Source organism: Cydia pomonella, chromosome 2, assembly GCF_033807575.1.
Source record: "Cydia pomonella isolate Wapato2018A chromosome 2, ilCydPomo1, whole genome shotgun sequence".
Classification (NCBI taxonomy): domain Eukaryota; kingdom Metazoa; phylum Arthropoda; class Insecta; order Lepidoptera; family Tortricidae; genus Cydia; species Cydia pomonella.
The window spans coordinates 1,691,309-1,709,876 of record NC_084704.1 but is presented as its reverse complement, the minus strand read 5'-3'; the positions used below and the strand labels follow the sequence as shown (position 1 = coordinate 1,709,876).

The 18,568-nt window shown below is 41.6% G+C and overlaps 2 protein-coding genes across 6 annotated transcripts in view; one reads left to right on the top strand and one right to left on the bottom strand.

Moving 5' to 3' along the window:
• Positions 1–18,568, top strand: part of LOC133531428 (uncharacterized) — a 357,292-nt gene that overhangs the window by 208,432 nt on the left and 130,292 nt on the right. The window lies entirely within an intron of this gene.
• Positions 1–18,568, bottom strand: part of LOC133531205 (ubiquitin carboxyl-terminal hydrolase 8) — a 53,937-nt gene that overhangs the window by 30,289 nt on the left and 5,080 nt on the right. Inside the window, exons 6-13 of one of the 5 annotated variants that reach the window (XM_061869344.1) lie at positions 15,420–15,555; positions 14,967–15,055; positions 14,147–14,266; positions 12,289–12,414; positions 10,904–11,009; positions 8,981–9,165; positions 7,062–7,148; positions 5,201–5,314 (exon numbers count right to left, since the gene is read on the bottom strand). In XM_061869344.1, the coding sequence (XP_061725328.1) occupies positions 5,201–5,314; positions 7,062–7,148; positions 8,981–9,165; positions 10,904–11,009; positions 12,289–12,414; positions 14,147–14,266; positions 14,967–15,055; positions 15,420–15,555 (963 nt within the window). Of the gene's footprint in view, positions 1–5,200; positions 5,315–7,061; positions 7,149–8,657; positions 8,757–8,980; positions 9,166–10,903; positions 11,010–12,288; positions 12,418–13,549; positions 13,701–14,146; positions 14,267–14,966; positions 15,056–15,419; positions 15,556–18,568 lie in introns of those variants that run through there. The other 4 variants (XM_061869384.1, XM_061869352.1, XM_061869360.1 and 1 more) reach the window with 4 other exon arrangements.

Here is an 18,568-nt window from a genome sequence, read left to right as displayed (position 1 = left end):
TGAATAGAGGTGTGTTAAGAGAAAGATGACGACCAGTGTTCTCCTCCTCTCTGGATGTTTACATCATGGAAAATATTTTTGTAAAAACTGATACCAACCGAAGGGAGAAAGAGATAGATCTACGAATCCAAAACGCTTTAAGATGTTCGGCAGCGCTCCATCGAGTTTTAGTGTCCAAGCTGATCAGTAGGCCAACCAAGATTCGTGTCTACGAGACTGTAATTAGGCCAATTTTGATGTATGGGTGTGAAGCTTGGACTCTGACTCAGAAAGAAGAGAGCAAGCTCTTAGTGGCGGAGAGGAAAATCTGGCGAGAGATTCTGGGACCTATCAGAGATGAAGATGGAACTTGGAGACGTAGGGAGAATAGGGAGCTAGAGGAGCTGGTTGCGATGCCCAATATAATCGACTCCACTGGCTCGGTCACCTAGAGAGGATGGGAAAAGATCGTGCTGTGAGAAGAGCGTATGTGGGGCACCCGGGTGGAAAGCGTCCGTCTGGGCGTCCCAGATACCGCTGGAGTGACGAAGTCCTAAAAGACCTGTCCGCCCTCGGAATACCCAACTGGCGTGAAGTGGCGCAGAGGCCAAGATCCTGTTTGGGTCACTGAGCCAGTGAAAGTGTGAGTGTGTGTGTGAAATGTTTATTGACTATAGCTATGCCCCCCTATTTGCCTGCCCCTATTTGATTCTTTGGGATAAAAACTATCCTAAGTCCTTTTCCGGAACTGAAACTATGTCTATATAAAATTAGGAATTAAAAAAGAAGGTTATTTTTCGTACTTTATGAATTCGGCATCCCCGATTTATAATAGAACTATACCAAACTTGGCCTAGTAGCTTAAACGATATCAAGAAAAAGGTGAAAGCCCACCCACTAAAAATTTACATCAAAAATCTTAGTGGCTCGACTTCAATCAATCCTTAGGTCCTAACGACCAATTCTGCCATAGCGTCCATTATCCCACTATTTCATAAGACGTAAAGTAAACGAATTCTCTCAAATTGGCGTGTGTCGGAACAGTTTTACATCACCATAGCCTAAAATATATAAAGCCGACTTTGCCTCCATAATTGGTCAGGTTTGATTGTAGACGCGATAGGCGATATAATGCCAAGTTCTCGCCAAGGCCGACGTATTGCGCCTTCGAATACTAATTTGTGGTAGATTGCTTTGTTTTACTTTATGTTTATGTTTTGTGAGTTCAGTACAATTAGTAATAAACATAAAAACCAAAATTATTTTTTTTGAAAAAACCCACGACGGTTAAAGCGTAGTTGAAAAAGGATGCACAAATAAATGTTTGCTGCAGCGCCCTCTGGTGAGTTGTCACCGTAACACCTATCTAAGAACATGCACCAATCAAACCCGAACCCATCACTGAAAACCGCATCAAAATCGGACTAGTAGTTTTTAAGAAAAAAGGCTACATTGGTTTGCACAAAGATCCTCTCACCCCAAACGCATATACGTAAAAATACGTGGGTAAAAATAAAGTAAAATGTAAAAAAAGATTAGCATGACGGTGTTAATGGGATTTTAATTGCGGCTTCACTCATACAATGTATATTGGGGTACTTCGTTCTGAAAGGTCAAACAAAAATTTTATGCGTTTTTGTCAATTGTACAACCGCAATTAACTTTTTTTTAATTTATAGTCCTTTTTTTTTGGTTGTTAACTATTTTCCACTGGAGTAACATTTGCTATAAAACCTAAGTACCGAGCCGTCTATCTATTAAGTATGAAAGTATTTATATTTCATATCTTGTAAATCTTGTAATCAACAGAATGATTTATTATTAAGGTGTATATCGATTTGTAAGGTCAGGTCTAAGGCTGCGGACTGGACGCAAGCGGCGCGCGGCGGGCCCAGCGGCAAATTAAGGTCATTCATACATTGTGCTCGACCAAATGTGTAAACGGCCTTGATTTACCGCTCGCCGGGCCGCCTGCTACCAGACCGTAGCCTAAGATTTGAAGATAGCCCGCAGTATCCTAAATTATTATTATTTTTTTACTTTCACCTGACCGTTGTCTGTTTGTAATCAAATCTTGCAAGTTAAATTTGATCCACTTCCCGGTTTCCGATTGAGCTGAAAATTTGCATACGTATGTAAGTCGGGTGACAATGCAATATTATGGTACCATCGAGCAGATCTGATGATGGAGATAAGAGGTGGACATAGGAACTCTGTGATAAAACAACGCAACCTAATTGTGTTTGAGGTTTTTAGAATTTGCTCGATGAGTATTAGTTGCCTGTGGAAAGAAAAGTACAGTCAGCGATAAAAGCTTGTACCACAAATGACTTCTTGCCAAAAACTTATTTAAATATTATTTTTATTGGCTATGTGGGAAGTTAGAAATACAAGCGATGCCAACGCATCACGTGGTGAATATATGAACTTTCGTGGGACGACATCTTCATACTATTTACTATTTGGCAGCCGCCAACTGTCAAATAAGCAATATCTACGAACTTTAGTTGCCTGAATATAAATTATATTTGATTTTGACGACCGGCCTGGCCTAGTGGGTGACCCTGCCTGTGAAGCCGATGGTCCCGGGTTCGAATCCCGGTAAGGGCATTTATTTGTGTGATGAGCACAGATATTTGTTCCTGAGTAATGGATGTTTTCTATGTATTTAAGTATTTGTATATTATATGTATCGTTGTCTGACCACAACAAGCCTTCTTGGCTTTCCGTGGGACTTAGTCAATTTGTGTAAAAATGTCCCTATAATATTTATTTATTTCGGAATAATTTAGAATCAGAATCATTTAGTTTGCTAGAACATCACACAGATGGTACAATTTGTCACTTCAGTAGATAGGTTACATGAATGCATGTTCTCCAACATTTGGCATGCAAAACGTTTGTTTACTTGATCAGGTAATAAAGGCCATACAGCAGTACATTTTCTAATCTTATTTTATCTACACACATATAATAAACCCTCTATGATGCCTTCAAAATCCGTAAATAATGGCCAACATTACGATAAACTGTTTTGTTACAACATATTTCTTATCTGTGATGATGTTGTAATTGCTTCATAACTACATCAAAATCGATTTGGTTATGACTTCAAATTTGGAACACCTCTGAAAAAAAAGCAATTCCATTTGACCTCTATTCTAATATCAGTCGAGATGCCTTTTTGTTCGAAATGAAATGTCAAATGAGAAATAAAAAATTTCATACAATTTTGACATATCTCGCATGTTAGTTTGTATCGAATGATACGGAAATAGGCCCTCAACTCTAGTTTGTCTCTGAATAAAAAAAAAACTACGAATGAGTGACATGCGTGAAAAAAGGTTTCATTTGCCGCCATTTGACGTACAGTTTATCTTTTAATTAGTTTTAAGTATAAAATGAATATGTTTTGTTGTTTTTAAAGTAACTATTGCAAAAGGTGCATGTAAAAATGAGCGATAAAAATATTTCTTTGTCGCCATATCTGCGAGTTCTGCCCAAAGAGCAACGATGCCCCAATGGTGATTGTAATTTGGGTTAGTGAATATATCATAGAAAGTTTATAATATGTGTGTAGATTAAATAGTGTATGTAACTGTACATAATTAGGCATTAAAACACTCGTGTGATCCTATTAAGAAACTCACTTCGTTCGTTTCTTAAACCCACACTCGTGTGTTTTAATGCCTTTTATTATGTTGCAGTCACATAAACTACTATAACATACATATTTGTTTGTTTATACACATCATTTGCGTATGCACATCGGGGGCGGGTCGCGCGTAATTAATTATCGTCAAGCTTCACGTTACACACTTATAAGGGTGCCTAGCCTTGGTTTTATCACTGTTAACTTATTTTCAACCTTAATCCTACGGGATAAGGTCTAATGTTCCGGTACTACGTCATAATAAGAGCTACACGACGCTTTGGTTTCATTACAACCATATCTCATAATGCCGTTTTATTTATTTGTTCTAAATTACAATTTAACTTAATCCCCAAAACGCCTAATTGACTAATTGTCACATTTTTAAAATGGCCGAATATCATAATAGCTCAAGAAAATTAATAAAAGCAGGAGAAATAATTCAAGTTATTTTGAAAAGTGGGATAGTTATACCTTGTGGCCTCCAGATAAATATACTAAAAGTCCTCGAGGGTGGGGGTTGTACTGTACGAAGGTACCTTTTTTCAGATTTTTTCTCATATTTCGATTATATTTACGAATAGCATTATAATTACGTCAGACAAAAGTTTTAATATAAAATGTCCTACAAATTTGGTTATGCTTATTTTTACTATACGATCAATACTTTAGGAGCTACAGGGTGCTTAAGTTCACGAAGAGACAAAAAATAACGATTTAAGAACCCCCACCCTCGAGGAAGTTAATGAATAAAGAAGACGACTAAACCAAGGCGGACATACAATCGCATATCTATAGCATAATATAGAAATCAGTGACGAACTTAGTAAATATACATACGTTAGATGTGTGCGAGCATGAGTCAGGGCGATGCATTGAGTCTTAGGTCACGGGTCGATACAATATTTAATTGCAGCCCTATAAACGTATTAGAAAGTACTGTACCTATTAGATGGTTGTTAAGAGCATAGAATAAGAAATAGAAATAGTACTACAGTAGAATAGATTATCTCGCGTAATGCTGACATTTAGTAACTAGTTTTACAGTAGATATGGTGCTACTTTATAGCACTAGTGCGAAAATTTGCATATTACGTTACTGTGTCGAACATTTAAAGGTCCATATGTACTGTAAAACGTTGTACGATACATGTGCGAATAGGTAATTCGCAACTCGTGTCGATTTAAAACACTCCCTTCGGTCGTGTTTTAATTTATCGCCACTCGTTTCGAATTTCCTATTTTTCGCACTTGTATCGTAATGTACTATTTTAATGTAACAGGCAGCAAACGAGCAGACGACCATGATGAGAAGCAGTCATCGCCGCCCATGGACATAAGTAACATAGGAGCCACTTATGCGTTGCCAACCTTTGAGAACCGTAAATACCTGCTTCTTGAAGAACCCCATGTCACAGCGCAAGGGAAACACCTCAGAAGGTAGCTCATTTTCCCCCTGCACGTTCTGGGCAAAAGCGAGCGAGATGCCCGCTTGTTCCTGGTTTGCCACGTGTCGAGAAAGTGAGGATGAACTTTGTATTTTCACTGAATATATTGTAAAGTACTTACCACATCTCCCCACTGCGGTTGGAAGTCTCTCTGATGGTTTCTAGGGATGACCTTGGTGGGCTTGACGCTGCGGTCGAAGGATGGAGGCGATTCATCTTCATCTGAAGATACCTGCTGCGAGAGAATATCATTCAGATGAATAATTAGTATGCCGCGTAGGCAACATTACGCGATTGAAACGCAACTGTCACTGTCGCACTTATATGGAATTATGGAAGAGTGATAGAGACGATAGAGAGATTTGACGACCGGTTTGGCCTATTGGGCTGACCCTGTCTATGAAGCCGATAGTCCCGGGTTCAAATCCTGGTAAGAGCATTTATTTGTGTGATGATTCGGATATTTGTTCCTGGGTGATTTCTATGTATTTAAGTATTTATAAATATTCATATATTATATATATCGTTGTCTAAGTACCCTCAACACAAGTCTTATTGAGCTTACTGTGTCTTAGTCAATTTGTGTAATAATGTCCTATAATATTTATTTATTTATTATAGAGAGACACAAAGCTTTTTGTTGTCAGAGCGATAGCGAATGTAACTTTGGCTAGGCCGGCAGCTTATCACAGGACGATTAATCGTAACGATTTGTGTGGCAAATCGCAATGATCGCGTATTATTCTGAAACGATTTGTGATATACATGTTTGGTAAAACTGTGCTAACGGATTTCACCGATATATCGTTCTCGTGTGCTGGGCTTAATATTGGTCAGTGAATGTCAGACCGATTAGTTGTCAAGCGGACCCCAGGCTCCCATGAGCCGTGGCAAAATTTGTCATAATTACAATAAAAACCTAATCTCGGTTGACATATTTAATAATTATACTCGATCCAACTTTAAGCGCAAAGTGAGCTTGCTCCTATAATGTTAATTTAATTTTAATTACCCGTATTGTAGCTTAATTTCTTTTGTATTGTTTATTGCTGTGATTTAGGCCGAACTCGATAATCCTATTTTTGTGTTTATGTACATACTAGTAGGATATGATAAATATTGTAATAGTTTAGTATTAATATAAGTAAGGATGTCTGTTTTAAGTTCCGATTACAACGCTGTCGTAAAATTATTGTCGGAACTCCTAGTGGGAATTGTGTTAGGATGTAGGCTAAATTTATTATTTTAGAATCTTATCCGTATATATTACTGGCCTGTATCTGTTTTTTTCCCCAATAAAGAAAAAAAAAAAAAATGCCGGGACAACGCGAGGAAAAAGAAGATCTCAGACCGAAGTCATCACTCAAACATGTATTTCATACACTTTTTTATTTTTTAATTCTTTGACACTTGGAGAGCCTTTACACCTCCAAAACTCATTAATGTCATTATTATTGTGTCTTTCTCAGACCGTGAGGATCTTATACATCTCCAAACTTAATGTATTAACCGTGGAGACTACACGTCACTAATATTGTATAATATTCTTGACTTGGTACATACTAGTTATGTATTCTGTAGCATTAGTTTATGAGACTGCTAGCTTAACAGTCCAGACGCGATTTATTTATTTAGTAAAAAAAATATTTTGACACTTGGAGAGCCTTTACACCTCCAAATCTTATTAATGTCATTATTATTGTGTCTTTCTCAGACCGTGAGGATCTTACACATCTCCAAGCTTAATGTATTAACCGTGGAGACTACACGTCTCTAATATTATATAATATTATTGACCTGGTACATACTAGTTATGTATTCTGTAGCATTAGTTTATGAGACTGCTAGCTTAACAGTCCAGACACGATTTATTTATTTAGTAAAAAATAATAATTTATACTTGGAGAGACTTTACACCTCCAAATCTTTATCGTTTCGAATGGCTTAACACAACACGTATGGAATCTACAAGTGAATATTACCTTGGCAATGTTGGGCGAGGATTGCGAGCGGTTCAAGCCGGCGGGACCGTCGTCGGGGGACACCATGTACGTGTCACCGTCCTCATCCTGTCAACGCATTCACAGATTTTACTTATAACAAATGACAGAATGTTTGCGACATAACGTAAGACTGTTAGGGCCGATATATTATGTACGGGCACTTCTGAAAATATCGATACGAAAAAAGTGCAGAAAATATGTATACAGGACTTTATTGCCCATATATTAAGGTACTGTATACATAGTTTAGGCACATTTTTGGTTACAGGTCCTTAAAAATAATAAATAAATAAAAAAACTTAAGACTGTCACAATTTGTATAGTTAACAGCATGGAAGGTAGAGTCAAGGAACAAAATCTCTATATACCAAAAAGTGTTAGACAAAAAACCATAAATAGGTGTCGCTACAGTACATAGAATACTTGAAAAAAAAAAACTAATCATAGACAGCGCACTTCACTCCGTCAATAACGTCTAGATTCTTAGCTACTCTAGCGCTACTCTGGAGAGATTTGGAACTATTATTTATAGCTGACAGCTGGAGACTTTTGTAACAATTCTGCCTAAGGAGTTTCTGTTCCTTGCCTCTACCTTCCATAGTTAACAGAAAAAATGTCCCCTTTCCAACTTAATCTACTCCATTTTGTCCGTTTTTTGGGCATCCTCACCCAAATTACTATGGTAAGAAAAAAAGAACAATACCTCCCTTTTTCTCATAGCCGGGCGCCATCTTCCACATTTATATAGTCTATGTCACTAAGCACCTAGCGTTGGTAGTCAAGTTTCTCGCACAGCTCGCGATCAGCCTCGATACTTACTTCTGCTGCTTTAGAAATATGTACATAAAATAAAAATAAAAAAGCCTTTTATTTCTTGCAAGTAGTTACAGTGTCAGCATGATTCGAAAAATTGGAAGGAATATCTCGTAATTATGATAAGTAGTCAACAATTTCCTTATATTTACAAAAAAATTAAATTGAATTTTTTAAATAACTCTAAGAATATTCCTACGCTACGAAGCAAGAACCCCTTTACCCGAGAAATATGTACATATTTAGCTATAACAAGTATTTACTTTATCAAGTATAGGCTTTCGTTTCTCCCTAGCCTGGGCCAGTTTCTGCTTCCGCTCCCGCTCGAGCACCTAGCGTTGGTAGTCAAGTTTCTCGCACAGCTCGCGATCAGCGTCGATACTTCCTTCTGTTGCTTTAGAAATATTTACATATACAGCTATAAGAAGTATTTACTTTATCAAGTATAGGCTTTCGTTTCTCCCTAGCCTAGGCCAATTTCCGCTTCCGCTCCCGCTCGAGCACCTAGCGTTGGTAGTCAAGTTTCTCGCACAGCTCGCGATCAGCGTCGATACTTCCTTCTGTTGCTTTAGAAATATGTACATATGCAGCTATAAGAAGTATTTACTTTATCAAGTATAGGCTTTCGTTTCTCCCTAGCCTAGGCCAATTTCCGCTTCCGCTCCCACTCGAGCACCTAGCGTTGGTAGTCAAGTTTCTCGCACAGCTCGCGATCAGCGTCGATACTTCTACTGCTTTAGAAATATGTAAATATGTACCTACCTTATCAAGTACAGGCTTCCGTTTCTCCCTGGCCTGCGCCAGTTTCCGCTTGCGCTTCCGCTCGAGCACCTAGCGTTGGTAGTCAAGTTTCTCGCACAGCTCGCGATCAGCGTCGATACTTCTACTGCTTTAGAAATATGTACATATGCAGCTATAACAAGTATTTACTTTATCAAGTATAGGCTTTCGTTTCTCCCTAGCCTGGACCAGTTTCTGCTTCCGCTCCCGCTCGAGCACCTAGCGTTGGTAGTCAAGTTTCTCGCACAGCTCGCGATCAGCGTCGATACTTCTACTGCTTTAGAAATATGTAAATATGTACCTACCTTATCAAGTACAGGCTTCCGTTTCTCCCTGGCCTGCGCCAGTTTCCGCTTGCGCTCCCGCTCGAGCGCCTCGCGCTGGCGGTCGAGCTCCTCGCGCTGGCCGCGCACGGCGTCGATGCGCGCGGACGCGGCGGCCAGCTCGCGCGCTTGGGCGGCTTGCTCGGCGATTACGCGTTGCTTCTCAGCTGTACAAAATAGTTATTTTTTTCACAAGTGCAAAGTTGTTGTTTGGTCGTGCTAATATTGATACCCGAGCAAGCTAAATATTCCAAATTTAAGCCGAGCGTAGCGAGTGGTTCGAGAAGTGTAATCTTGAGCGTTGAGGATTCCGAGGCACGAGGGTTAAACAAACTTTGCCAAATAGAGCACTGTACAAGACACCGGGCTGTTAAATTATTCAACAAATTACCTAAAGAGCTTAAAACAATTTCAAAACGCAATATCTTCAAACACAAATTGAAACAGTTTTTGTTGAGAGGATGTTTTTATACGGTAGATGAAGTGTTTAATTTTGTTTAAGTCTTAAGTATTGTTTCTCTTGCTATTATTTAGTATTTAAATGTTGCCGTATTTTTTTTTTAATACTACGTCGGTGGCAAACAAGCATACGGCCCGCCTGATGTTAAGCAGTCTCCGTAGCCTATGTACGCCTGCAACTCCAGAGGAGTTACATGCGCGTTGCCGACCCTAACCCCCCCCCACGTTGAGCAACAACTCAAAATTTGCATCTAATTGCCCCACATGTGGATAAAATGAAACTTTCTCATTAGTTTCTGAACAATCAAGAAGGCGTTTACCAGTTGGTGTGGTGAAAAAACACTATCTATTGCAGGGAGTTACATTTTACATGGAATTGAGAGAGACTCGGACGCCACGTCGGCGAAGTGTCAACTGAAATTGAACTTTATGCAGATACACGTAGGTCTATGTTGCTCTGTGGCCTGTGACGAATTAATCCGTCTTCAGCGTTGGACTTACGGTGCGGATATATACGTCATTCGTGTCAAAAAGGTTAAGAGCAATTTTTATTTACAAACGCAACAAAAAATGGTGTATTTAGGCTATAGCTAATTAGTTGATTAACCCTTTAACGGATCTCAGAAATGATTCAAAACTAAATCCCGTCACTTTGTTAACTTTAAAATAATTGTGGGAAATATATTCCCTCTGCCTTATCTAGGGTTAAATTAAAAAAAAAATCTAACGGTGATTACCTGCCTCATAAATCTAGTGCATTAATAGATGTGGAATATATTTTACCAAACAAAATTAATTGATTGAATATGTTGCAATGTACTAGGTGCCAAGCCAAGATGCATCGTTGCGCCGTAGCGAACTATACGCTAATGTCTCTCTTTCTCACTACTAATATAAAAGAGTGATAGAGGGATTACCGTTTCGTTCGCTACGACGCAAACGATTGCCATCTTGGCTAGGCCCTCTGTAATGTTTTTTTTCTATTTATTTAGAAACAAACAGTCATACACAATTTTTGATCAAAACTTATAGACAAATAAGTTTTTGGCAAAAATTTCATTTTTGGTACAAGCTTTTATCGCTGACTGTACTTTTCTTTCCTCAAGTAACTAATACTCATCGAGACAATTCTAAAAACCCCAAACACAATTAGGTAACGTTGTTTTATCAGAGAGTTCCTATGGCCACCTCCTGTCTTCATCATCAGATCATCTCGATGGTTCCATAATATTGCATTGTCACCCGACTTACATATGTATGCAAATTTTCCGCTTCATCGGAAACCGGGAAGTGGGTCAAATTTAACTTGCAAGATTTGATTACAAAGAGACAACGGTCTGGTGAAAGTAAATAAAAGCTTGTAAAAATAGACCTATAGTTTCAATGTTATTTACGTTTAACGTGTTAAAATTTCGAACAGAGGATTGAATTTCAGAGTGTTAATACCATTGGCATCATCGTTGGCTATGGACTCGGCCAGCTTCTCGGCCTCGGCGCGCTCTCTCCGCTGGTACTCCTCCAACTGCTGTCGGAGGCTCAGGTTCTCTTGTTCCTGGTTACAATATACAATTAAACCTGTCATAAACGGAGCGATAATATATATTAATATACCGACAGATATTTTATAGTATAGCTAAGCACCACACGCCAACGATACCAAAATAAATATCGCTGTCTGTCTAGCACCTACGTTGTGAGAGAAATGAAATATACCAAAATATTACGTAATATACCGAGCTATATATCGCAAGCTATATACTAAAATATATATGATAGCTTCGTGCGTGGACGCTGTCAAATGGTACGTAAAATATATCGTAAGATGCCCTGCTATAAGATATCGTAAGATACCAAAATATATATGATAGCTTCGTGCGTGGACCCTGTCAAATGGTACGTAAAATATATCGTAAGATGCCCTGCTATAAGATATCGTAAGATACCAAAATTTATATGATAGCTTTGAGCGTGGACTCTGTCAAATGGTACGTAAAATATATCGTAAGATGCCCTGATATAAGATATCGTAAGATACTAAAATATATATGATAGCTTCGTGCGTGGACTCTGTCAAATGGTACGTAAAATATATCGTAAGATGCCCTGGTATAAGATATCGTAAGATACCAAAATATATATTATAGCTTCGTGCGTGGACTCTGTCAAATGGTACGTAAAATATATCGTAAGATGCCCTGCTAAAAGATATCGTAAGATACCAAAATATATATGATAGCTTCGTGCGTGGACTCTGTCAAATGGTACGTAAAATATATCGTAAGATGCCCTGCTATAAGATATCGTAAGATAATAAAATATATATGATAGCTTCGTGCGTGGACTCTGTCAAATGGTACGTAAAATACATCGTAAGATGCCCTGATATAAGATATCGTAAGATACTAAAATATATATGATAGCTTCGTGCGTGGACTCTGTCAAATGGTACGTAAAATATATCGTAAGATGCCCTGCTATAAGATATCGCAAGATACTAAAATATATCGTAGGATGCCCTGCTATAAGATATCGTAAGACACTAAAATATATATGATAGCTTCGTGCGTGGACTTTGTCAAATGGTACGTAAAATATATCGTAAGATGCCTTGCTGAAATGTTAAAGACGCTATCCGCAGTTAGTTCTAATTTTTACCACTTTATGCACTGGGATCGCTTTTCTTACCCCCACCAACCCATCATGCACTTTCCCAATAACGGTATTTCGATGTTCTTGTTTCGCGTTCCCTCAGATTGTGATGGATTATGATATTGGCGCCCCCTACGCAGTTTCGCGTAATATTCCCTATTAATTTTAATTCAGCAACTTACCATGTCAAACTGCTTGTTCTCCAGCTGCATGAGCTGGGAAATGATCTCCTGTTCGCGCATCTTGTACAGCGCGCGCACGTCGTCCCGCTCCTCGGTCTCGCGCTGGAAGTGCGTCTTCTCCCAGTCCTGGACAAACGAATACGTCAATAATAACCCCCTTTTTCATAACACTAAGCAAACTACTATTAAATAAAAAAAAAACCTCGGGTTGCACTCCGGGAGTGCCGGCAGAAGTGAAAACTTGAATATTAACGTTGTGCATTTTTGATGTTTTGGAATGGTTAGGGAATAATTTTGCACGAATTGCTTTAATTATCAGTATAAAATTACTATCATGTGGTAAAATACAATATTCATTTATTGCGCTATCGTACACAAACATGACAATTTATATTAAATTAAAAATTTAACACTTCTGAATTATTACAATTATTTAACAATAAAAAGTTTATCTCTCAGAAAAATCAACTTCCATCCATAATTTCAACGACTCTACACTTTACTGACTAAAAAAAAAAGACTGAAATGATTAAACTAAAATTAAAATTCATGACAAAACCAGTGCTAAGTTTTTTATTCATTGTTAATTTTATATTCTGTGGTATTGTAATAAATAACTATAAGTTTTTCTATATTTTCAATTTTTAATTTGTTTCGCCACGAGTTTAATATCCATATGTATATAGAAAAAGGTCTTTCTACATCCACTGATGTTAGTGGAGTGAAATTGTACATTAAAATGCTGTCCACGTCTGTTGCTTCCGAAAGTTTTTCGCTGGATTATTCAATTGAAACCATTGTATGTTACACAAAATGAGAAATTGAATTAAATCAAAACAAAAATCATCAGACTTCTGAAAATTCCCATTGTTCATTGGTCCCTCGATGTGTCTTAGCACATTACTTTTTTTAGTTGTCATTAGTTTTTTTAGTTTAGTTTACATTTTGTACAAAATATGGTGGCACCTAGTATCCTTTGCATTTCCAGTGTCAGCGAGGTGTCCGCTAAGCGTTCTTGTTGCTGAATGATCTGCGCCATGTTGCCAGCTCACTAGTACTTTTGCAACGTCGCTTGCAACAGCGCAACGGTTACAGTAACAAGTCTCACCTGTTCCGCCTCCATCCTTTGCATTTCGATTGTCAGCGAGGTGTCAGCTAATCGCTCTTGTTGCTGAATGATCTACGCCATGTTGCGAGCTCCCTCATATTTCTGCAACGTCGCTTGCAACAGCGCAACGGTTACAGTAACAAGTTTCAGCAGTTCCGCCTCTATCCTTTGCATTTCCAGTGTCAGAGAGGTGTCCGCTAAGCGTTCTTGTTGCTGAATGATCTGCGCCATGTTGCCAGCTCACTAGTACTTTTGCAACGTCGCTTGCAACAGCGCAACGGTTACAGTAACAAGTCTCACCTGTTCCGCCTCCATCCTTTGCATTTCGATTGTCAGCGAGGTGTCAGCTAATCGCTCTTGTTGCTGAATGATCTACGCCATGTTGCGAGCTCCCTCATATTTCTGCAACGTCGCTTGCAACAGCGCAACGGTTACAGTAACAAGTTTCAGCAGTTCCGCCTCTATCCTTTGCATTTCCAGTGTCAGAGAGGTGTCCGCTAAGCGTTCTTGTTGCTGAATGATCTGCGCCATGTTGCCAGCTCACTAGTACTTTTGCAACGTCGCTTGCAACAGCGCAACGGTTACAGTAACAAGTTTCAGCAGTTCCGCCTCTATCCTTTGCATTTCCAGTGTCAGAGAGGTGTCCGCTAAGCGTTCTTGTTGCTGAATGATCTGCGCCATGTTGCCAGCTCACTAGTACTTTTGCAACGTCGCTTGCAACAGCGCAACGGTTACAGTAACAAGTCTCACCTGTTCCGCCTCTATCCTTTGCATTTCCAGTGTCAGCGAGGTGTCAGCTAAGCGTTCTTGTTGCTGAATGATCTGCGCCATGTTGCGAGCCCGCTCCTCGTACTTCTGCAACGCGGCGGCCTGTGACAGATTAGATTGATTACAAAAAATAACTATAAGTGGCTTTGTGAGCTGTAGAACTCGCGATTCTCGCGAATCGACAAAAAAAAATCTTGAACGTGTTCGCAAAATTTTACAATAATCGTTTGAGAAATACGACCTGTAGAGGATAACACTCGGACATACGAAAGCAAAATGCCCGAGTTAAAATGGTTTTTGTCCAAGCTGAAACGGAGGTCTTCGCTAATCCTCGGTCAATTAGTAGTTCCCAAATTACAAAAAGAAAATTATATCTTACTAGGGAGATTTTTTAACTGCAACCGTTGGAAAAATCCAAAAATATAGAAAACGAAGATATCTGTGTGAGAAATCATGATTAGTGAAATTTCCTTTTATCATCAGTAGGTACTCGTAATTTCTCTATTCCTCATAACTTCAAAGTAAGTTAAACCATTTTCAATGTAACAGGGTGGCACTACTTTTGTTTCGTTAGATTTCATAACAAAATAATTTCAAACATATTCCTGTACTGTAGATTTAAATTGCCCTTGTACAGACGCCATCGGATATATCGGAGCGGCCAAAGTGCTCAAAAATATCTGAACAAGCACTTTAACGCCTTGAAAATAAAGGCGTGTTGAGATATTTGTGAGCGCCTCGGACGCTCACATATATCTGATGGCGACTGTATGGTGGGCTTGAGAGTGTTATATGATAGTACCTTGCTGCTGCGGTCGACGGCGGGCTCCGAAGTCCGCGGCCGCGGCGGCGCCGGCGCCAGGTCGGCCCATACGGGGTAATCGATTTCGCCTGTACATAAATAAATAAATATTATATGACATTATTACACAAATTTACTAAGTCCCACAGTAAGCTCAATAAGGCTTGTGTTGAGGGTACTTAGAGTACGATATATATAATATATAAATACTTAAATACATAGAAAACACCCATGTCTCAGGAACAAATATCCATGCTCATCACACGAATACATGCCCTTACCAGGATTTGAACCCGGGACCATCAGCTTCGTAGGCAGGGTCACACAGGGTCGTCAAAAACACCTAACACATTTCATCGCATTAAGAAAAAAATACATACAATAGAAAATGCCATCAATGAGGCATTGCGGCATACTCGTAAGCAATTGAAGAGATTCAACTAATATTCTTACCTAGCATATCTTTAGGTGCCTTGGCCCTCGGCGTTGGCTGCGGATTGGTAGTCAAAGCGGGGTAACGTAGAAGCCAGTCTTCGTAGCCGCCGTGCAGGGCCAGCGGTGGACGTGGATATTGCACTTTTACGTCCCACTGTGAAACAATATAAACGTCAGTAATAACTGGATATACACTGACACAGTCATGTCCTGATAATGGTCGACCCCAATATCTGATTCCGACTTTACAGCTTTGGCCAAAAGTAAATAACACTTATTTCTCAATTTTCACATATTTAATCAATTTTATAAATAAAATGGAGTTAGTAGAACGAAAATTTAAGGAGTGAAAATATGGTCTGTTGCTTTTAAAGGTTTTCGGTACCAAGCAACCAAATGTTGGAATAATATACCACCACCAATTCGTCTATCAAAGAGGAAAGCGATTTAAAAATGAAATATCGACTTCAATTTCCTAATCAACTGAAACAACAATGTTGAACACTATAACCTTAAACTCTTTTTCGCTTCATCCTCCTATAACTAAGTCCTTTGCCAACTTATTTCTCGTACCAATTTAGGTGTTTAAAGAACGTTCTACATTTTTTGTAAGGTACTGGCAGAATACCAGCGATGTGGCTTGCAGCATCACCACGCTGAGTCTGGAGAGGCTTATTAATTATGAAAATAAAAATAATCAATTAAGGTTGCATGTTTATATTTTACATTTTTCCTTTTCTTTTGTTCTGATGTCAATGTTGTGGGTATGAATAAATATTTTTTCTATCTATCTTTCTAAAATCACCACCAATTATTAGCAGTTACCAACAAGCCTTTTTTTTTTTTTTTTTTTTTTGTTGACGCAGGGGTGAATGCCTTTACGCATCATCGCCCCCCGGGCGAGGGAAGCCCATTGGGGGGGCGGTATGTGGGACTCGCTCCTTCCGTAACCCCCTCTGCTATTCAGAGGGAGAGGAGGAGAATACCCACTAACCTCCCCTGCGGCGTTTCCGTCCATGCCGTTAAGGGGGGTGCTGGGGGCTCGCAAGCACGTCACCTCAGCACCCCCCCGGCGGTCCCGACCCGGATGAACCGGGACTTCACACCAGTTTGGGGAGAGTCAGCAAACGCATAACTGACTCTCCCCCCTCCCATGTAGGGCCGTGTTGCGGGTCCCTCACCCGCTGCCCTACTGGGGTATAGCGCGGTTCGCAATGGCGAACCGCCTAGCCCTCCTGCCCACTCGCTTTCGCCTGATCGGGAGCGCGTCCGGATCCTCCTCGCGCTCCCGCTCCTCGACCTCCTTTTGCGAGACAACCGCGTCACAAAAGGAGGTCACCGCCTCCCAGGATCTCTCGCTGCCCAGCATGGCCGCCACGACACTGTGCAGCGAGAGATCATTGGTCCCGATGGCTACCACCAGCGCACTCCGCTCCACCGCCCAGCGATTGCACACCTGCAGGGTGTGCTGGGCGGTGTCGTCCGTCTCGTCACATTGATGGCAGGATTGGGTAGGCTCGCGACCGATCCAGTGCAGGTAGTGACCGAAGCACCCGTGTCCGGTCAGTACCTGCACCAGTCTAAACCCAACCCTGCCGTGCGTCCGGTCAAGCCATCGGTCTAGCGACGGGAGAACTGCCCCTATAGTGTAGGTTCCATAGGGGGAGTTCTCCAGGTCCTCCTTCCACTTTTCACGGAGTCTCCTCTGCGCCATTCTGCGTGCCTCCCTCACTTCTTCAGGAGCAGGGAAGTCGCCCGTCTCCCTGCTCCTGATTCTCCGTCTGTGCGCATCAGCGAGCACCTCAGCATCCAGTTCCCAAGGGGAGGTGCCCGCCAATACGCACGCTGCCGCCCAACTCACCGTCACATAGGCCCTGCAGACGCGTACAGCTATTACCCGTTGGGGCCTCCGAAGCAGGGCTTTATTCTCCCCATTGAGTTTGTCGGCCCAGATCGGGGCCCCATAGAGGGCCATGGATCGGGCTACTCCAGCGTACAGACGTCTGCAGGCATGGGACGGTCCTCCCACGTTGGGCAGCAGCCGACCCATCTCCGACGCCGCCGTCACTATTCGGGGAGCAATTTGGCGGAAGTGCTCACCGAAGTTCCAACATCTGTCCAGCGTGAGGCCGAGGTACTTTATATGGGGCCTCACCTGGACATCCTCGCCGGCTATTCTGAGGGAGGATCCGGCGGGCACCCTCCAACCTCTCCTCGCAAAGACTATTGCATCAGTCTTTGCGAGGGAGACCCTCAGTCCTAGGAGGCGGATCCTATAAATCATGAGGTCCGCCGCCACTTCCGCCCTCCGCATTGCCTCCCCCAGATCCTTACCCCGAATGGCCACCATCGTGTCATCGGCGTAACACATGAGGGCCATCCGGGGGAGCAGCTCTGCTCGGATGGCCCAGTCGAAGCCGATGTTCCACAACAGGGGTCCAAGCACCGACCCCTGGGGAACACCGCAGGCCATCCGCCTTTCCAGTCGCCCATCAGGCGTGTTGCAGACCACCACCCTATCTGACAGGTAGTGGTCTACAACTCGCCCCAGGTATGGGGGCACCTCGTGGTACCTCAGGGCCTCCCGTATTACCGAGTACGGGAGGGTACCGAACGCGTTGGCGATGTCCAGAGACACCGCAATGGTACCCTCCCCTCTCTTCAAAGCATTCTCACGGAAGGCCCGAAGTGCCCCCAATGCGTCCATCGTGGACCTACCGCTTCGGAACCCATATTGGCGTCCAGTGAGATTGGGGCCCGTCTCCTGTAAGTGCCGGTTAATTCTTGACGCCAATATGCGTTCCAGCATTTTGCCCGCTTCGTCCAACAGGACTATTGGCCTCCATCCGGATGGGGAGTCCGCCGGCCTGTTCTCCTTCCGGAGGAGGCACACAATACCCTCTTTCCAGCACCTTGGAAACTGTCCATCTTTAAGGCACCGATTAAAGATGGATTGGAGACAGTCTCCAAGGTGCTCCATCACGATGGGTAGGACCCTCCCATGGACTCCGTCTGGGCCAGGGGCTTTCCTGCAGGCCCTAACCCTGTGGGCGACACGGGCCATTTCGCCCTCAGTCACGAGGGGCACCTCCTCAGGATCCAGCGGCTCCTCCTCCCCGGGGACCACCATTGCAGGAGGGGCGAAGTCTGGGGCTGGAGGGAACAAA